Source organism: Pocillopora damicornis, chromosome 5, assembly GCF_964200805.1.
Source record: "Pocillopora damicornis chromosome 5, jaPocDami1.2, whole genome shotgun sequence".
NCBI lineage: Eukaryota > Metazoa > Cnidaria > Anthozoa > Scleractinia > Pocilloporidae > Pocillopora > Pocillopora damicornis.
Window position 1 is genome coordinate 2695208 of NC_142674.1, and position 22142 is coordinate 2717349.

Here is a 22142-nt window from a genome sequence, read left to right on the forward strand (position 1 = left end):
ATCTCACGAGATAGTGGATGGTGAAAATGAAATTCGTAGAACGCCAGCGTACCCTTGTGATTATCATGACATGGCAACAGCGAGACATTACTTCATCTACGAAGGGTTTTCCCCGATTTCGACTTATTTTTAAGTTGACTGGTCAACTCAATTCCGCCCACGCAGAAGGCCATTTTCTATGAATGGGTACTGATTTGCATTCTGTTTAAATTAAATTGATAGTTCTGATCAGTAGCCAAGCTCGGCCGGTGCAAAAGGTAATTTTGAATAACGATTTAAACGCGAGCCGATATCTCGTTGCAGCTGAGAGTGAACCGTTTTGTTCAGCCGAAAAAGTTGTGAAGGAAAGGATGAATTATGATTCTCTAAAGGGTAGCAAAGACGTATTCAGTGCTCTATAAGTCGTCCTCAGTATTCTTGTGAGGTTAATACGCGTGACAAAAACTAATTCAAGAAAATATGTTACCGGGGTTATTCCAAACTCCTAAGGCACATTGAGTTCTTTCGTTTTGCATCATTAAGGATGTCTAATTAACTGCTGAGTGTAAACGAAATTCATAAAATCATGAAAGAAGGCTAATCTTGTGAAATAAACCCATTACCCCAGCTAACTCAAAGCAAACTAAGCGTAAAAATCCTTGGAATAAAAACATAACATACCAAGATAACAACATTATTTAAGTGTCAATGCGTTCGACTATTTTATTTTATGCTCATCGAGGACATTACAATAACACAGTAAAACCTAAAATCTTAAGTCTAATTCTTCGATCAAGATATTACAATCCAGCAATAATTAAGTTATAATACAACTATTTACCATCAAAATAAACCAACTGTTTGCAACATGAACTAGTATAATGTTTTACATAGATTACAGCACTGGTTGTTATTTACTGGCGATCCTGAAATAGCATGCATTCGTGTTTTACGTTTAAATGAATTGAGGCTGAAAAAGATCCGATAATGGTCTTTTAAAAAGTCTGCTTTGATCCACTTTGATATGGACCGAACTGATAAGTGAGGCTAAAGGATTATTCTCGAGATACTCACGTGTGGAGTTCAAATTCGTCAAGAACCTTTGCGCTTCATTGATAGGCTTCGCCTCTAGTCTTCGGGGAAACAGCGATTTGCCTGAAGGGACCAAAACCTGGCCATCAGAAATACTCTTTCGCTCCCGCTCTGAATTTGCTATGAAGAGCAAGTGATCATCCATTAAATTCACTTGAAAATTGGAATATATAGCATTTAAAGTGTTATAAATCATGTTATGAGCATTTGTTATCTTGTCTGTATGTGAAAGATCTTAACTGAACCTTTACCAGCTCACAGTGTTTCACAAGTTAAAAAAGATGTTTTTCGTGTGTCGTGGAAATTATGCGAATTTTTTTCTTGGGATTTTTCCACTTATTTCTTATGCAGTATCCTTTGTTACGAACATTTTCTGGCTGTGATGTCATGTCCAAACCGACCAAGGACAAGTTCCCGGATGGCATCGGTGGCGGAAACAAACAACTAACCAATCAATAGCAACAACAGCTAAAATGACGTTAAGTTCGTTTTTTTCCACATATACAATTAGCGTCCCTTCTAAATATAGAGTCCAACATCCCAGTTCAGCTTCTCTGAATCGAAAGTGCACGATGAAGACACTAAAATTGTAAGGACTAATTAACTTGTTAGAGGCAATGAATTCGAGCAATAGTCCAGTGTTAGAGAGCTGCAATGCTTCCAGATGAGCGCGCTTTACTCACAGAGTAATTGCTGATTTCAGATAGGGATAAGTTTTGCTGATAATATCGATTTGATACCTGAATTTGCCGCATGTCATAAATTTTGAAACTGTAAACAAGCCTATAGAGTCGGAGACAAAAATTTTGTGTTGTACTCTTGATAATGAACGTCTCCCTTTTTTTTTTTAATCACTCGTGCCTTTTCGTATGGTACTTAGAGATGGAGATATTGTTTAATTCGTCGTCGGTCTTGAAATACGAATTATTCCTCTATTCCAGTTTCCAGAAGCTTATATCTACTGTTTGTTTCATTGTTGTTTGCTCAGTGCAGTATGATATTATTTTTTCAAACTGTATGATCATCAACATCAGTTAATACCGGTAACTGATTTCTTGTTCATGCTAATTTGTTAACGAGTTTAAATTATCGGTGAAGTCTGTGAAAATTCTATATTCGAAAATCTAAATATACCAGAAGTTTCGGTTTTAAAGCATCAGTCTAAAGGAAATGATCACGGTATTCATGTATGAGAGATGAATTTTTATTTCCTAAAAAATCTTGTACGCAAACTAAAAAAGGGTTTAAAATGAAAGTGCTCTGGCACAGGTATAAGTATTGATATAAATGTGCATTTTACACCTTTAGATCCTGCTCTCTTGGAGGGGAATTCTATATCGGTATGTTTAACCTCACAGCCCTTGCGGAAGTGCATTTGGTCACGTCCGAATCTTATTCATCAGTAAATAAGGAAATTATTTATCAGCCATTTCGTATACGCATTATCGGGCCATAACGTCGTTAAGCGGCATACTCAAGGCATATCAGTTCAAATTCTTCAAGAGCCTTTGCGCTTCTTTGATATGCTTTTATCATAATTCCATAGGACTGTTCGATTCTCTTACCGGAAACAACGTGCAACCAATAACAACAACTGTTGGAAATAAATTCCTAACAGTTGTTGTCATTGGATCAAAGCTGTTAGAAATTTATTTCCAACAGTTGTTGTCATTGGCGGTTACTTGGGTCAAAGTCTAAGGTTCCTCTAAACATATGGGTGGGGCAAACCCATTTGTTGTGTGCATCCAGTTCAGCTTCTTTGAAGTGCACGATCAAGAAACTGGGAGTCTGGGGACTGATTGAGTAACTTCCTCGAGGCAATGAATTCGACCGATAGTCCGGTGTTAGAGAGCTGCAATGCTACCAGGTGAGCATGTTTTACTCACAGTTTAGTTGCTGATTTCAGACAGATATAAGTTTTGCTGATATGATCGATTTGATACCTGAATTTGCCGCATTCCGTAAGTTTTGAAACTGCAAACAAGTCTATATCGTCGGAGATGTAAATGTTGAGACTAGAGACTTTCTCTCTAGATGATAATTTTACCCAGTTTTTTTAAAATCAGGCGTGCCCCTGTTGCCTGGCTAAATGTACGTAAACCAACATATGAAATGAAATGACATGAAATGCTCACTTTTTAATATTTTGCTACGCTTCGTACAATTGAAGTCATTGTGCAATGCGCGTTTTCATAAAATACAAGGGACTTTCAGAAAAGCACAATTAATGAGCAAGACAATAGCAGAAATCGTGCGTTTTAAAACTTTCTACATTTCCTAGTCGGCTTATAAAGAACAACAACTTGAAATCACCAAATTTACGTCCTCTTGACGAGGAAACCTCGACAGCAATTTTGTCACTCTTTTAGTTTGAACTCAACTCTACATTTACATATTTTGGCGAAGTGAAACAGAAACAGAAACAGTTAAAGCTTCGAGCTATTGTCGAAAATTTTGAAGAAAAGTAATTTATAATTTTTCCAGAATAGGCCATCAAAGAGTTTTAAAACCCTGTCTTACCCATTAGTTTCTCATTCGACCATATCCAATCATGGAACACAGGCTAACCGCTGTGAAGAATGAATGAAGAAAAAATCAACACCGGAGAACCTAAATTCAAAACGGATAGGCAACCGTTTCGATCTCTGATAATTGTGACAACTGGTCTTTTGTTAAACAAATTTAACTTCGCGTAATTTCAAGTATAGCTGAAGTTTTGAAAACTACGGACATGTTCTGGCAATAATCCATTCCACAACAAAGTTTTTGCTCAGTCAAACAGCACTTAAATTTATTGACATCTTGAAACAGGATCCTCCCACCAGCGAACACACCTCTTGTGTAAGCCAACCGATCTTGTGCACAGTTGTCAATCTGATTCGATCTGCATGAGCTAGGATCGATGAGTTTTATTCTCTGAGACCTTACCCTAGGTACTTGTAAATTCTTCAACGACTAAAAATTGAAATCGCACTACGAACTCGTGCAATTTTTTGTCTTTAAAAAAATTCATCGTGCTTATTAACTACACTAGTCTATAAGTGTGACACAACATTGTACGCCACATTTAAATGGCAAGAATAGCTTCATTACTTTTAAATGAAACTTTCTTGATAAAATCAACGTCGAAGACGAACTTAAGGTATGCAAAAAACTTTTTAGTTTCAAGTGCACAGAAAAGGTAAAAGTGTATTGCCTAGTGCCTGAGTATTACAGCGACCGGAGCGTTATCCTTAGAGATTTAACATAGCCAAATGTGCCAACCGAGTATTTCCAAAGTCATGAGTCGATCACGTGAAGTAAAGACTGATGCTTAACTGTAACACATGAAAGCGGGCTCTGTCATGAAAATGAATGAAAAATTTGTTCTTCGAGAGAAAATTTGTGGTCGTGTCTTGTTTAAATCAATTTGGTTCTCTTAGCCGAGGTCTTTGTTATCTTGAACGCATAGGTTTTGCAACACTAGTTCAGTGAAATAAGTTCGATTGTAAAGAGCATCCTGCAGAAGCATATTGTAGCTAGGAGTGAACTATGAAAGTTCTGAGAGACGTAAGCCTGTTTTCCTATATTAACCATAGCACCAATCACAAATTTTAACAAATATTACGATCGTTTTAGGAAGTCAGAATCTAAAATTCTGATTATAGCATCAACCCTTCCTGTAATTACAGCCGGAAACTTAAAGGCCAGTAGGCTGCAGTGCTCATCATTTCTTTTCATGAGCTGCTCAGAAATGTTTAGCGAGGGATTTATTCCACCTCAAAGTTTACGCTTTCGTCAAATTTTCATTTACGATGGAACAAATCTAAATCTACTTTGCCTCGTTACTTTGTCATAATTGCGTTGACGAATTCGTCCATCTCCAGAACCAATTATTCCCCGTAAAATAATCAGAAAAAGTGAGTGAACTCTCAGTCCTGAGATCTGGCCAAGCGGACCCTCAAAAGTCAAAATTCGCGATTCAAAAAGTGACCAGAAGGTACAGTACTGAATATTTATATGTAAGATCGATGCACATACCTAAAATGTGTTCACCAGACCTTCCAAAGAAAATTGATCCTCTGTAGATAGAAGAACGAATCTCAAACGAGAGGTGAAAGCGAAGAACGCTGGTCCAATTTAGCCTAACGAAACTAAATTCCCTTGTTAGCACTTGCTTTAAAGGACGTTGATGCTGTTTCCAAACGGAGCAACATCAAGTGAAACTATTCACACGTCTCCATCCACGATGTTGTTGAACAGGCCTAGGTCGATTTCAATATCACGAGAGAGAATTTACCTTGATACAAAGAGTCTCAAGCCCTGAATAAGCTTGATTTGACGACGGACGCTTAGTTTTTACCATATTGTAGACCATAATGTCGAGAAGAGTTTTAGATCAAAGTGCTCTGTGAGCAAACTCGTGAATTGACACATGATTTTTTAGATTATGTTTAATGTTATCTGGTTTAGGGAATTTTGTGGTTGATTGTCATATCTAGAGTACGAGCAGTAGTTCAGTGTTCGCTAATGTAGCAAAGAAACAAAGTAACGTTGGGATAAGACGGCATTACAATTGAAATGATCATGCTATTAAATTTGACAAGATGGATGATGTCATGTGTTTTAAACGTCTATCATTTTTGTTTCTGGTTCAAAAGAAAAGGTTGGAAGTAAATGTGGGTGAAAAGTGAAATTTACTGTCTTTCGTTGTAAATATTAGAAAATCAAGGCAATACTGTCTTAATGAAAACATTAACGATTCCCTCTTTATCAAATGAGACAAACGGGAACGAGTTTTGAGTGATATAACTAATAAGCCAAGCCTGCCACCGTCATTTTGGATCTCCGCCTGGGTAGATTTAGGTCACGTGCTAGGCAACGTATGATCAATAACAAGATAGAATTTCATTTCAGGCCTATTTATCAATTTTGTGGTGTGTAACTTTCGCATTTTAGTACGTTGTTTGTATGTTGAATCTTCAAATTGTCTTGAAACTTAAAAGAAAATTGTTCTTTAAAAATTCACTGAAAATCGGTAGCTAAAATTGTTTGTTTAGGTGTTATCTGATTTTCGTGTTAACTTGTTATTTCGTCAGTCGCCGGCATCTTCTGATGCTTCTCACAGGAAAAACACACGCGACGAAACGTAATGATCAATTTTGTCCTCAATTTCACGCTATAACAGAAAAAGCTTTTGAACATCTGTAAACTCCGAGCGCTTCGCAGTAAGTGATATTTTCAATGAATCTTCGGATTGTTTTCAAGTTCAAGGACTGTAAATTACAATTTTATGAAAAACGAAGGTTGTTCTGTTATTTCAGTGTGAATCCTTGCATGCCTGCCAGTCGCTGGCGCCGCTTGTTGAAACTAAAACGAAAAAAAAAAACTCTTTTAAGATTATCATTGGCTTCTTTTTCACCCCACCACTATTCTTAGCAACAAAGGTCGCCATTTCGTCTGTTTATTGCTCGCCAAAAACTATAAAATGCACTCAAAAGTCTAAAATCTAAAAAAAGTTTACAGGAATCGACCAATCGAGCGAGCGAGCGAGCGAGCGAATGCCATTCCCCACATCGTATCTATAACTCGCTCTTGCGCATGCGCGCAATTTACGAGTTAAAAACGGAGTCATTGACATCAACATCACAAGACGCTTCTTGAAGACGCTTCTAGACTGAATATCGAATGATCCAGCGCTTCAGCGTCGATCACAGAAACACCACTGAGCCTGCGCAGATTGCGTGACTTGCAAACACAAGCCAAAATGATTTCCTTATTACAGCGGAAACGTAAATGCTGCCTTTAAGGAGATTTTGCCACTGAGATCACGAACGTGGTCACAAAATCAAGTGGAGGAGGTTTTAAGGAGTAGCCACTAGGAGTCCAGGGTTTAGCGTACTGCAGTGATATTAGTTTAGTACCAAACTGTTATTAAATGTGTCATCCTCATGTTGACATCGTATTTATGAAAACTGATGTGCCGAAGCGCTGTACAAATTTGTCATCAAAAGCCCGTCGGGTGAACACTTGTGACAACTCTTAGCTCCAAAATTTTTATAACTTGTTCCATTACGAGGTATATGCTTGTAAGAGTAAGCTTGGTTATCCGAGACAAAACTTTATTCTTATCTTATTTTTCCTTCCAAATCTTCCCCAAGATTTCGATGATGCTACTAGAAGCTCATCATTCATATTTTGAACTCTATCTTTAAATTGCTACTGAATTACGAGGTTCTCAATAGGGTCAACCGATAGCCATAAAACGGCTAAAAAATTTAGGCGTTAGGCGTAAAAACTGACAAAATTTAACCGTTAGTCGTAAAAAAGTTAACCGTAAAAATAGGTCTAGTGGAAACAATGGAAAGGTGTTAACTGTTAGCCGTAAATTGGCCAGAATTTAAACCACTTACTGAAAATTTCTTCATAAAACAACGTTAAAGAAAAACTAAAAGATTAAGGACTAATCTATGGACTAATTTGCCGTCAGGAGAAACTATTAACACGTCTCATCCAGAGTGTTCTTTAACAGGCTTAGGTCGCTTTCCGAATATCAGGAGCGAGTATTTACTTCTCAAGTCCTAACTGAGCTTGATTTGATCACAGACGCTTAGTTTTTTCCATATTGTAGAGCACCATGTCGAGAAGAGTTTTAGAGATCTGAGTTGTTAACATGAACGTAACATGACGCCTCTAGACTGAGTATTGAATGATCTATCGTTTCCGGGTGCGATCAGAGCGCGGACTTCGGAACTTACTTATTACTTGACATAATCAATAAGTTGAGGCTTAGGCGCGTGGTCTTAAGGAGTAGCCCAATAGGAGTCCGCAGATTCGCCGCACGGCACGTGATAGTGTTCTTTAACGTATCATTCTCATGCTAACATCGCATTTGTGAAAACTATTGTGCCGGCACGGCACAAATTACACATCAACAGGCCGTCAGGTGAACACTTGTGACAACTTTCAGCAGCAAAATTTTTACAATTTGTTCCATTATGAGGTATGTAGTTGTAAGAGTAAGCTTGCTTATCCAAGACAAAACTATCAAGTTGTTCCTTATGTTAATTTTTCTGAAAAGTTTCCGATAATGCCGCTAGGAACTCTCTCCTCAGTCACGAAGGTTTTTCTTGTCTCATCTATTCATCTTTTGTGTCGTTAATTTTTAAATTGAAATTTATCTGTAAATTGCCACTGAATTACAGACAGTTTTTATTTGAAATAACGCAAAAAGCGTCATACCTATCAGAGCCCGTATCGAATAATAAATAGGGCACCCCTGGCTGCATTCCTTGTTCTTGCGGAGTGCAGAAGACTTACATATCATCTGTCGAAATCGAAACGACACGAGTTTCTCTATTTCTTGCAGCTCAAGAAGTAGTGATATTTATGCTGAGGAGATGGAACATTTTTATACAAGGTACAGTGATGTTAGTCGGTGGTTGGATTAAATAATTGTTGAGTACTCGCATTTTATCGCCATCTCTCGCCCATTATTTATTAGCCTCGGTAGAATGAATAATGAAGAAATCAAATTGACAGCAAAGCATCAAAGGAACTGTGCACTTCGATCTCATTGACTGAAATCGAGTAAAGATTATCCAGATGAATAGGAAATTTAGGCTTCAATTTACGTTTGGAATCCATGAAAATCGGGCGCTTTGGTAAATTGCTGTCCTCCATATTTACGCACGCCCATGTAATATTCTCTATTTATTAATTTGCAATTGTAAAATCACAGTTGGCCTTAACAGAAGTTTTTGTTTTAAATCACAACTATATTAGGGTTTTGGATATTTTCATTGTAAGTTAATTATGCTTATTTTTCTTTCGAACCATCGCACGCTCTTTCGTTAGTTTTCATAACTGTGGTATCAAACGATCAATATTCATGAAACTTGTTTATAGTAAAGCAAGTTTATCGTGCTTTTTAATTTTAGCTCCCAAATCTTTGATCTACGTCTTACCGGTTCGTGTAAGTGAGAGTAATAAGCTCTGAAAAATCCCTGTGAAGAGTGTTTTATCAAAATTTTATTATTTCTTTTTATGTTACATTGATGGAAAAAACCTTGGCATTAGGTTAGAACTCAGTGCGATCTGTGGAGATATCGAGATTATTAAAAAAAAAACATTTCTCATCCCTTGAAAACTTTTATGTGTAATAAAAAAATTGAATACACTACAGATTGCAATACATCAGATAAAAAGCCATTGACTGAGTGAATTACCTAGCTGCACATTGTGGTACACAAATTTTCTTACTTATGCCGGCTGCGAAAGACTATATTGCGTACTTTTGTAATCACGAATAATAAGATGACTTCGGCCAAACGTAGTCACTCGATTCTTGAATGCAATCCTGCAAGAATTTCTACTGGCCGAGTATATCGCTGTCTTCTTGAATTACAAGAGAAGTGAAGATGTTCCAACATGAGGTACGTACGACAAAGAGCAAGCTTGGTTATTCGAGATAGACAAACCATTTTGTTATGTTTTTGGCTGCTAGCAACCAAGCGCATCTCTACCACCGCCACGCTGGGTTTTTGGAATGGAGACACGTCTATTGACATCCCACTTGAACTGCGGAATCTTTATAACATTTCATCGCAATAATTTTGCCCATGCAGCACTGGAGCAAAAGCTCAAAACTAGCTTTTTATAGAGCAAATAGATTTGAAGACTCGACGAAATATTTGGCATGAAACCTCTTGATTTGATGAGTTCTGCATCAACTTTTTTCACATCTGTTTCGCTTTTAAACTTTTTAAAGGCAAAATTTAACACAACTCGACCATTTAAAGATCTTTTAGTGGTAACAAAGAAACATTAAGCTAACTTGACTTGTGCCGAGAATTCCTGGAGCATTTTTTTTCTAGTCTAAGGGTTCGAAGAGGGAAGAATTAAATCTAACTTTACATAAAAACGATTTTGAATTCTGTCTGCCATAACAAAGAGAATGAGCTAAGACTGACAAAGTTTAACAAGACAATCTGGTTTTATCAACTGAGTTGATGATGCAAATTGGCCGCTGTGAAAAGTTTCCAATTTAAACTACTTTTTCGAGCGTTAGCTGCTTGTCAAAGTCTATTTGCACTGAATGCTCTCTGATTCATTTTGGTTTTACTAGTTTTCGTCGTTGTATCATTAAGAAAAAAAAATTTAAGGGATGTTGATTGCGATGTATCGAAATCTATATTGCTAATCTTTGTCCCACTATGATATTCCGCAAACAATTCGCCTAAATATGTTATCTGGTACTTAAGTTCGCCTTTACTGTTATTTCCAGGTTTGATCTAGCATGACAATAGGCAATCGGAAGCTGTGAGAGTTTTGTCGCAGATCCTTCCTGCTACAAAGAAAAAGAAAACGTGTGTTTGTGTCAGGTTTCGAAAGAGTAGGTTGCGTGAAAATGTAACTGTTATTTTGAGAGATGCACATAAATTTAGCTTTTTTATAGTACTTCCGTACATAATTCCCACGAAGGCCAAAATGAAACCAACTGAAATTAGATAAGTGAAGGTAAAGGGGTAAGTTTCTTAAGAAACTTTGATGCTGCGTCGTAGGGAGAGTATAACAGGGTAATTTAGTATTATCAACTGAGTTGAAAACATAAATTGGCCACCGTAAAGAGTTTGTAGGCTGACGTTTCGAGCGTCAGCCCTTCGTCAGAGCGATTGGCGAAGGGCTAACGAAGGGCTCACGAAGGGTTAACGAAGGGTTGACGAAGGGCTAACGAAGGGTTGACGAAGGGCTGACGAGACTAAAAGTGTGGGAACTGATTAAATTGTTCGAGGCAATGAATTCGACGGATAGTCCAGAGTTAGAAAGCTGCAATACTATCAGGTGAGCATGTTTTACTCACAGTGTAATCGCTGATTTCATATAGGAATAAGTTTTGTTGATAATATCGATTCAATACTTGAATTTGCCGCAATTCGTAAGTTTTGAAACTGTAAATAAGCCTATATCGCCGGAGATGTAAATGCTGAGACTAGAGACTTTCTCTCTAGATGTTAATTTTACCAAGTAAACAACGTATCGGGCGCAGTGGTGGCCCGCATGAACAACAAACAAGATAGCCACGTCTATTAAAAGACTGGTACATTGAATGCAAATATATAGCATGTTAAGTGTTAGAAATCTTATTATGAACCCTCGTGTTCGAGTTTTATTTGTAAGTCCTGAGCTGAACCTTTACCAGCTCACAGTGCTTCACTAGTTAAAGGAATGTTTTCTTGTGTAGCAGAAATTATGCGAATTTCCTTCTTGTGATTGATCAGTTCACTCCTCGTTATGGAAATTTCTGATTGGGACGTAGATGGGAGGACAGAATACAAAGTCCATCTATCTGTGGTTTAACCAGCTGTTCGCAGCAGCTATTAGATATTGGTTCAAAGGTCGTTTCCCCCACATATATTTAGAGCAACCCATTTGTAGTCATCTTGTTAATGCAGCTTCCGAATCTTACGTGCACGATCAAGGAACCAAAAATGTAGGGACTGATTGACTAACTTATTCGAGGTAATGAATCCAATCGATAGTCCAGTATTAGAGAGCTGTAATGCTACCAGGTGCGTATGTTTTACTCACAGTGAAATCGCTGATTTCAGATAGGAATAACTTTTGCTGATAATATCGATTCGATACCTGAATTTGCCGCAATTCGTAACTTTTGAAACTGTAAATAAGCCTATATCGCCGGAGATATAAATGATGAGACTAGAGACTTCGTCTCTAAATGTTAGTTTTACCAAATAAACAACGTATCATATGTGACAAGACATGATACGAACTACGTTTAACTACGTTTTCTTGACAATTAACGTTTCCTTTTTTGTTTTAAATCAGTCGTGTGCTTCCTGCCTGGCTAAATGTTCGTAAACCAACATACAGCCGACATGAAATGCTAACTTGTTGATATTTTGCGACGCTTCGTAGAACTGAAATTGAAGTGTAATGCAAACAGAAGCGCTGCGTCTTTTTATAAGCTACAAGGGAGTTTCAGAAAACTACAATGAGCAAAACAATAGCTAAAATGTGCGTTTTAAAAGTTTTTACATTACTTAGCCGTCTAATACAGAACAACAAAGTGAAATCACCAACTTTTACGTCCTCTTGACAATGAAACCTTGACAGCAATTTAGCCATTTTCTCACTTTGAACTCTATTCTATATTTACGTATTTTGCGGGTAAATACGTCGTACATTCAGAAACGGTTAATGCATCGAGCTATGTGTGAAAATTTTGGAGAAAAGTAATTTACATTTTTCCAGAATAGGTCATCGAAGAGTTTTTAAACCCTGTGTAATCCATTAGTTAGTTGTTCGAGAAAATCCACTTATGGAGCACATGCTGAACGTTGTAAACTTGATGAAGAATAATTCAAAACCGGTGAACCTTTATTCAAAACGAATAGGCAACCTTTTGGATCACTGATAATTGTGACAACCGGTCTCTTATTTACTAATTTTAACATTGCTTTAATTCAGGTGTGGCTGAAGTTTCGAAAACTACGGACGTGTTCTCACTATAATCCCTTCCACAAGAAATCACTCAGATCAAACCATCACTCAGCGAGAGTCTATTATAAAAAAACTAAGAGAAAACTAAGACAGTTCTAAGAGACGTAAGCTCGTTTTCCTGCATTAACCATAGTACCAATCACAAATTTGATCAAATATAACGATCTTTTAAGAGGTCAAATTCCAACGCAAACCTTGGCAATCCTCCATTATCAGGTATCTGTACAGCAAGATATGTCTCGACAGAAAGCGAAAGTTACCATGGTCATACGCTAATTATAGCATACTGTAATTACAGCCGGAAACTTAGAAGCCAGTAGCCTGCATTGCTTATCAATTCTGTCCACCAGCACCTCTGAAAAATTTAGCGAAGGAGTTATTCTGTCTCGACGTTTACGCTTTTGTCAAATTTTCATAAACGATGGAGCAAATCTAAATCTACTTTACTTCGTTTTGATAATTGTGTTGACGAATTCGTCTATCTCCATAACAAATGATTAACCTCGAAATATTCTGACAAAGTGAATGATCTCTCAGTCCTGAGATCTAGCCAAGCTGACCCTCGAAAGTTAAAATTCGCGATTAAAAAGTGACCAGAAGGTACAGTGCTGAATATTTATATGTAAGATCGATGCACATACCTAAAAGTGTTCACCAGACCTTCCAAAGGAAATTGATTCAACTGTAGATAATAGAATGAGTCTCACACGAGAAGTGAAAGCGAAGATCGCTTGTCCAATATTTAGCTTAACGAAACTAAACTCCCTTCTAGCACTTGCTTTAATAGACGTTCATGCTGTTTCCTAATGGAGTAACATCTAGTGAATAATTTTCCGTCAAGAGAAACTATTCACACGTCTCCATCCAGGATGTCGTTGAACAGGCCTAGGTCGATTTCAATATCAGGAGCGAGCATTTACCTTGACATAAAAATTCCTAAGCCCTAACTGAGCTTGGTTTGATCGCGGACGCTTATTTCTTTCCATATTGTAGAATGTTAAGGAGAGTGATAGAGAACTGAGTTATTGACATCAACGTCACGTGACGCTCCTAGATCGAATATCGAATGATCTATCGCTTCTGCGTCCGTCACTAAAACACTATTGTGCCTGCGCAGAGTGCGTGACCTGTAAACACAAGTTAGACGCAGGCGTTGTGTGCACTATGATTGCGTTGCATCATGGTCGTAAAACGAAAAGTGAGTCATTTCCATCCTGTCGCGGTCGCGTGAACATCTCTGGTGGCAGCAAGATAGCGTCAATAAACTTAGAATGTAATGGGGATTCACTGTCTGTTGCCGTTCCTTTGAAAGTTAAAAAGTGTTTAAGGGCCTGCGCGACTCCTGTTATTCCACCGTGACAAATTGGTTTTTAGGAGGCAACCGACGAGATTCAAAAAGAATTGAAACTGCAGTCTTGCCTAGGAATCTATTCATTTGGCAGCAATTACACTTACAGCTGATGGCTGTGTGAATAATATCAAATTCGCGAGTTTTTTAACGGGGAATCGGGCCTTGACATGCAAACACATTACAAAGGGACAGCGACATTCGAACACACGAACTATTTTTCATGCCATACACTTAAAGGCGTAAATACGGAATTCGCGAAAGGAGAAGCCTTGCGCCTCCTAAGACCAAATTCGTCAAGCTCAATTTTTAATAAAAAAAACGTACAGAGTTTCAGATATGCATAAAGAATAGAGAATACCTAGAATAAGGTTTATGACTTATTGAAGTTATTTTCTGCGGGCATAGAGAGTACACTCAAAACAAAAAAAAGAAAATAGCGCGCACACGTGAAAATATTACCTTTTGTAACACAATCTCGTCCGGCTTTGCCAAACCTCAAGAACATACAGATGGGGAAATGACACCTCAAAACTAACCCTTATTATCTCATCACAAACGAAAATCATTAAGATATCTTAATATCAGTTAAGCTTTCAGGTCAGAAGATTTTAAAGCGCAAGCGAATGGCAAGAGTCGCACAAGCCTATCAACACCTTTTAACAATCGACTGCGTTTTGCTTTCCGGCTTACCCGGCGTTGATTCATTGGTGAAGTGACTCCTTTCATTGCTTTTATTCAACTATCCTTCACGATCAACATAGTAGATTTACCATCCAACTCTCGCGATTACTTAATTTGCTTTTACTTAGGACAGCAGATTTACAACACAATTAAGTATACAATAGTAACGCTGTGTAACGCAAAGCACTAAACACAACTATAGCAATAGGCCTTTTCTCGGCCATAATCGGTCTCAAACACTAGCACTTAAAATGCGAGAAACACATGTATAGTTGGAGAGCGTTGGAGAGTGTTTGGCCAGAGCTGTTGAAGAAGGATCAAAGCGGCCATCCAAATCTTTGAAAACCGGTCTCAAATTACATACTTAAGAACAATGATTACGTTCGTCCTTGAGAACCTTAGTATACGCGACAAATACGTGTAAAAAAAACAAAATAAAACAAATTCACAAATTCAGAATAAGTCAAATTACTTTCACTTATGGTGGGGGGAAAAAGGAAAGGGCTAACTTTTACGGAATGATCGGTCAAAATCTGCCAATTTCTGCCGCTTTTACCGACATCGAAAATGAAGCCACTACAGTGCAACGCAATCGGTGTGTGCACACCCTCAGCCAGACGCAACATTGACCGGCCAGTGAGGTCACAAAACGAGGTTACAAAAACAAGTGGAGGTGTGTGGTTTTGAAAAAAAAACAACCAATAGAATCGAAGTAAAGCGGTGAAACATGGTATGATTGGCTGTAAATCTATCTTCCTCCGCCTTACGGAGGTTCTGTATAAGTTACGTATGTCCTTGTGAGTGACCGCCGTGACGAAACAAAACGAATGTACAAAGACAAGTGGAGGCGTGTGGTTTTGGAACGGTTCCATCAGTGGGAAATCTAACCAACACATCCACATTAGGTAACACGGCCATACGGAGGTTCTGTACAAGTGACGCATCAAAAGTCCGTCGGGTGAATACTTGTGACAACTTTCAGCCGTAAAATTTTTACAATTTCTTCCATTATGAGGTATGTACTTGTAAAAATAAGCTTGATTATCCGAAAAAAAACCTTTTAGTTCTTCTTATCTTACTTTTCATTGCAGGATTTCGATGATGCCGCTACTCACTTTTCCTCTGTCACAAAGGTTTTTATCGTCTCATCATTCATCTTTTGCGTCGGTGACTCTAAAATTGAACTTTATCTTTAGATTGCTACAGACGGCTTGCATAAAATCAAATAACACAAAAAGCGCTATACCTATCAGGAACCGTATCGAATGATAAACAGGGCACCCCTGCTCGCATTCCTTGTTCTTACGGACTGAACGAGAAAAGCATATCTTTGGACTAACCCAGTAATATCATCTGTGGAAATCGAAACGACATAACTTTCTCTATTTCTTGCAGCTCAGTGAATAACAATTTTTCTTCTGTACAAATTATAGTGAAGTTAAAAATAAAATCGACAGAAAAGCATTAAAGGAACTGTCAATCAACAGTTCTTAGATAACATGGCATAAATAATATTACAGGAGGCAGGAAATCGGCATCAACTGACAGTTATTATTTTCGGGTAAATTTGCAATTCAGCGTCCGCGTTAAAATATATACTTCGCTTTAACGACATAGAGCGGCTTTTGGTACAGGGTAAGAAGAGCTTTAACGAGCGGCACAGTAAATTTAGTGCCCGGTTTCTTCTAGTGAAGAAATGCGATCGATCACTAACGCGGCTTGACATATTAAAGATTTTCCATCTTTTCCTCAGTATCTTTGGCCTAACCTGACTTTTTGCACAGGCAAAAGCCTCTAGGAGCTAATTCTCAGATTCTTCAAGCTTAAAATAAATACATGAAAGATCATGTGAGACTGTCAAGTCTCGAAAAGGTAGATTGTGCGAATGGATAACACAGCGATATTGAAAGGATAAAGCAAATAGATCTAGTTGTTTAAATCACTTCCGTACCCTCCTCTGGTGAAAGCCAAAATTTAGAAAAACTAAAATAAGCTACTTTGTTCAAAGATTTCAAGTCTGACTCGGTCATGTGCAAACTGATAGTTTTATGGGTCAATCTTTGTATCTGGAATCTCTCAAATTGAATTTCAAACTGTAGTAAAAATACTGATCTGCTTCAGTTTTAGTATCAACTCAACTTTACCATACCATACTGAGGTCTCGTAAGAGGTCCCATTTCAACAAGAGAACGTGTGCGAAATGATATCTCTAAAAAAATTAGCGTGTCTCCAATATTGACAAACGAAGTTCAATAGGTGGTAACGAGAACATCAACAAGAGAAAGTATGGATTAAGAATTAAGCGTAAAGCACGCCGCACGCCTTAAACCCTGTGTTACCTGCTAGTTTGTTATTCGAGAATATCCAATTTTGGAGCACAGGCTGAACTTTGTAAACTTGATGAAGAAAACTTCACTAAAAACCGGTGAACCTTGATTCAAAACGCACAGGTCACCCATAATTGTGATAACTGGTCCTTTATTAAATAAATTTAACTCTGCGTTAATTCAGATATAGCTGAAGTTTCGAAAACTACGAACATGTTCTCGCTATATTCCATTCCACAAGAAAGTTTGCGTGGCAAACAGCACTTAAATTTATTCACATCTCGACCCACCTCCTAACACACCTCTTGTGTAAGCCAATTAGAACCGAACTTGTGCACAGCTGTCAATCTGATTCGATCTGCATGACCCATGATGACTTTCATTCTCTGACACCGTACGCTGGGTTGCACACAACCTCAAAACAACTTTGATAACAACTATGTTACTCGAAACAATTTGTAAATATAGGATGTGGTTAGACTTATAATGTAAGTAATTACATTCAACAGGTCTATGATATCGAAATAAACTAGACATACCTAAGCTTGCTCGGTTTAATCACTGCGTTCATATCCCTCAACGTCCAACATGATTTACGAAATATTTTCCGGTAAAGCATTACACATGAATTCGAAAATTTGAATCGAAATCTCTGATCCTTAACTATTAATAACATAAGAAAGCGGGCTCTGTCATGAAAATGAAGTGAAAAATCGGTTCTTGGAGAGACTTCACTACACTTGTCCAGTAAAATAAGTTTGATTGGCTAGAGAACTCAGCGAGAGTATATTATAGCTAGCTAAGACTGAATTATGAAAGTTCAAAGAGACGTAAGTTAGTTTTCCTGTACTAACCATAACACCAATCATAAATCTGAACCGAATATTGCAATCTTTCTCGAGATCAAAATCTAACACAAACCTTGTCAATCCTCGATCATTAGATATCTTTACAGACAGAAGATATATCTCGATAGAAAGCGAAAGTTACAATGGTCGTATACTAAACTTTTATTTATGTTGTCAACCCTTCCTGTAATCACAGCCGGAAACTTAAAAGCCAGTGGCTTGCATTGCTTATCAATTCTTTTCATAAGCTCCATAGATATGTTTAACGAAGGAGTTATTTTACCTCAGCGTTTACGATTTACCACTTTGCTTCGTTGCGTTCTCATAATTGCGTTGACGAGATCGTCTATCCCCAACACAAATTATTCGCCTCGAAATAATCAGATACAGTGAATGATCGCTCAGTCCTGAGGTCCAGCCAAGCCGACACTCGAATATTAAAATCCGCAATTCATATTTAAGATCGATGCACATACCTAATATCTGTTCACCAGACCTTCCAAATGAATTGATCCTCTGTAGATAGAAGAATAAGTCCCACACGAGAGGTGAAAGCGAATAACGCTTGTCCAATTAACTTGACGAAACTAAACTCTCTTGTTGGCACCTACTTTAGTGGACGTACGTTGATGCTGTTTCCTAACAGTACTGTAACATCTAGGGAATAATTTTCCGTCAACAGTAACTATTAACACGTCTCCATCCAGAATAAACTGGAACAGGCTTACGTCGACTTCAACATCACGAGCGAGCATTTACCTTCATACAAAGATTCTAAAGCCCTGACTGAGCTTGGTTTGATCACGGACGCTTAGTTTTTCCATATTGTAGACCATAATGTCGCGAAGAGTGATAGAGAACTGAGCTTTTAGACTGAATATCGAATGATCTATCGCTACCGCGTTCGATCACTGAAAAGCCACTGAGCCCGCGCAGATTGCGTGACTTGCAAACACAGCCAACGTCATCATTACATAAATGATTAACTTAGTACAGTGAAAACGTAAATGCTGCCTTTAAATAAATTTTGTCACAGAGGTCATGAACGTGGTCACAAAAACAAGTGGCGGCTTGTGGAGCTTTCAAGGAGTAACCAATTTATGCAATTATAACATTGCATAAATTACATTAAATCATACGTACTGAACGAACAACTGTGAAAATACATCGTTCGCCCAATTAGACACGAACGGTAAACGTTACAAATTAATTCGAAAATTTGTAATTATTTTTCTGCCGAGGAGATGGAACATTTTGATACAAGGTAGAGTGATGTTAGGGTTAAAAATTGCTGCATACTCGCCTTTTATCGCATTCTATCACTCATCATTTATTAGCCTTGGTAGAATGAGTAATTGACAGAAAAGCATCAAAGGAACTGAGAACTCTGATCTCATTGACTGAAATTGAGCAAAGATGATCCAGATAAATTAGAGATTTAGGCTTCATTTTGCGTTTGGAATCCATTCAAATCCGGCCCTTAGGTAAATTTCAATGTCCTCTAAAATATCTTTATTTTTAAACTATAACATGACCCGTGTTTCTCTTTTAATACATGAATTTCAGTTCAGTTGCTTTTCCGTTCTGATCCCACGTGAACTGTCATTTTTTTTGTTTAAGTTGTTAGGAATATTATTTATAATTTTTGTTTTGTTCGTATACTGACAACCTAAGGAGCAGGCCTTCGTTATTAGCGCTGCGGAATGGCGTTTCTTTGCCCAAGGGTAAGGTTTAGTTGAAAACCGGCAAGGGGTGCGCAAGGGATCCAGCACCAGTCACTTCTACTAGCAGACCCCCCGCCGGCAAGTGTCGTCCAAGGCCTAAAACGTTCTCGCGGGCGAAAAAACACTTTTATATATAGAAGCGTTTAAAATGAGGGCCTGTTAATAAGGTAGGTTTTACATGAGCGCATTTGACCCTTTGAACCTGTGTATTCTAATAAATGCTTTTTTTGCAATGTTTACGAGGCAAAAATACATATTTCGCACGTTACTCATTCTTGGGGTCTTATTATGTTCTCTGAAAGCCGTCTGTCGAGCATGGACCAAGTATGACTCATCAAAATTATTGACGCAAACTCGTAATTTAAGATACAGGGCAAGAAATTTCAATGCAATATAAATTTAAAATCAATTTATATCATTTTGTTTATATTTTCAAGAAGAAACCTTGCAAGATTTTCCGCGGCTCGCGATAATGAATTACCAGATTCTGAGGTGAGCACCTTTAGCACCTATAATGATCCCTTCCAAGGGTGATGTTAATACTTTGAATAAAAAATAGAATTCGTAACACACAACTTCGTTGTGGTATTTGAAGAATTCCGAATTCAAAGAAAACGAAAATTGAAATTTGGAAAAGTACACTTAGGGCTACAAAATTGGTTTTTCCCATTTAATCTACCAATTGCTGAAAAGGAGTGGAAACGATAAATGCTCATTTTTTTCACTGAAACGATACTTCATTGACAACATTTGACAGACCGTGACTTGTAATCATTTTAATGAAGACTGTTTGATTGTCCAGATGATCGCAAGAAACGTGTGAACCATTATTATTCCTGTGCATAAGCAATTCGCCATCTTTGTAGGCTCAAGCATTGCTATTTTCTGACGATGGAACCTCTGGTGAAGCATCATTCTTCGCTGGAGAGGTAAATTTGCCTCCTGACTCGACAGCAGATAGAGACCAGCTACAGCTCCTTGAACCATGCACAGGAGACGAAGCCCTGGATGTCTTTCACTCTATCCAGGTGGAAAATCTACTTTCAGATCAACAGGTGGAGACACCAGAGCCGCCAACCTACCAGCAGGGAGATTGTGTACTTCACAATGGATTGAGTTCACCCACCCCAGAACCAGCAGTGCAAGATGCACCACCACCAGAAGATAGCCAAGTGGGTTATCCAGTACAAGAGAGTGATCAGGATGTTCGAGGTAGTTACCTAGTGCAAGGGACGTCAGAACTGCGGCTTTTAAGGGGATGTGATGATCAACCTCGATGTCAGCAGCAAACCAGCGATTTCCAAGTAAATAGTGTGAGCTCCCTCGGTGAGAATGACCAAGCAATTGAGCAAAGCTGTACTATGCAAGAATTGCGATTGTGGAAAATGGAAATTGCAAGGCAAGTATCTTAAAGCCTAAGAAAATGTTTCTTTCATGAAATGTTTAATGAAAAAGGGAAAGGATTGACTGTTACTGATCAGTGAGAGTTTGCTTAATAGCTTGGTCATAGAAAACTGGAAGCTTTTTTTTTTCTGTAGCTCGATGCTCAGCCGAAAGAGTTTATTTCAGAACTTAATTGATACGCTACTTTTATGTAGGGCCAAGCCAAAAAAAGCCACAAAGGGAATGCATGCAAGAGATGCCTTTTTCATAGCAGAGATCACTGAGGTTAACCAGCATCGCCATGTTGATGCCAATGGAGGCACAACTGCTGTCTTCACCTGTCCCATCAAAACTGATCGCTATGGTTACAAACTTGGCTTGAGGATACACCTCAATGGCGTAGGTGATGGAAGAGACAGGTTTGTGGCCATCTTTGTGCACATGATGATGGGAAAGTATGACAACTTTCAAGTAAGATGGCCCTTCACTCAGAGGATCACGCTGTCCATTATAGATCAGAGTGGTGCCGATCGCCATTTAAGCCAAATCCTTCAAGCCCAGCCTAACATGATAGCCTTCCAGAAGCCAACAGAACAGATAAGTCGTACGGGATGCGGTTTCGTAAATTTTGCTTCCATAGAAGAAGCATTTAGCCATGCTTATGTAAAAGATGACACGCTTTTTCTTAAAATTGAGTTTTCTCCCTAACTGCTACATATCGTGCTACTCTCACACATTCGACTGCAAAACTTAAAGTCTAAAATAAGTAAGCAATGAACGATGAGACCCAACGGCTTTATGGGTACACATTTATATAATGGCTACAATTGGTTGCATGTGGTAAATGATAGAAGCCATCCACGCTTTTCTAAAATTAAAGAAATGAACTGTCGTAAACAAAGATTGTCATGAATAATGAAAAAGTAAAGCATTGATAATGTGGGCTGTGCGAACATTTCCCATAAATCCATAGAGTCTCATCGTTGATGGATCATGCTTTTTAGCTAGGTGTCAGCGTTTTTGCAATCGATTGTACACCGGCACGAAGTGTTCCATTATCAGTCGTGCAGGTGTTTTGAATTTGTTCTGCTTGCTTCTTTTGATAGAGGTATCCTTTAAGTACTGGATGATAACTGTTTTTGATTAGAATTTTACAAAGAGTAGTGCTACATTTATTATTATATGCGCTATACGCGGACTTGTGTAATGTTGCTTGGATGCTGAAGTGAGTAATAAAAGCTGCGATTTTTCTCAC

At 38.1% G+C, this 22142-nt stretch overlaps 1 protein-coding gene and 1 long non-coding RNA gene across 2 annotated transcripts; one reads left to right on the top strand and one right to left on the bottom strand.

Annotated features, from left to right (window-relative positions):
- Nucleotides 1-683: 683 nt before the first annotated feature.
- Nucleotides 684-18931, bottom strand: LOC149044720 (uncharacterized). The gene is made up of 2 exons (XR_016186869.1): nt 18257-18931; nt 684-1191 (listed from the first exon to the last, which is right to left on the bottom strand). It is a non-coding gene; the product is annotated as an uncharacterized LOC149044720 (long non-coding RNA).
- Nucleotides 18932-19024: 93 nt separating this feature from the next.
- LOC113686592 (uncharacterized) lies at nt 19025-21703 on the top strand. The gene is made up of 4 exons (XM_089207862.1): nt 19025-19044; nt 19942-19996; nt 20371-20907; nt 21110-21703. Exons 1-4 carry the CDS (start codon nt 19025-19027, stop codon nt 21593-21595), a joined length of 1098 nt encoding a protein of 365 aa, XP_089063988.1. The 3' UTR covers nt 21596-21703.
- Nucleotides 21704-22142: the final 439 nt, after the last annotated feature.

Bases quoted from the DNA above. Each gene is read 5' to 3' on its own strand.
- LOC113686592 (XM_089207862.1), top strand. From the start codon at position 19,025: ATGGAACATTTTGATACAAG. The intron at 19,045-19,941 runs GTAGAGTGATGT...TATATTTTCAAG, and splicing joins ATGGAACATTTTGATACAAG to AAGAAACCTTGCAAGATTTT. The intron at 20,908-21,109 runs GTATCTTAAAGC...TGTAGGGCCAAG, and splicing joins AAATGGAAATTGCAAGGCAA to CCAAAAAAAGCCACAAAGGG.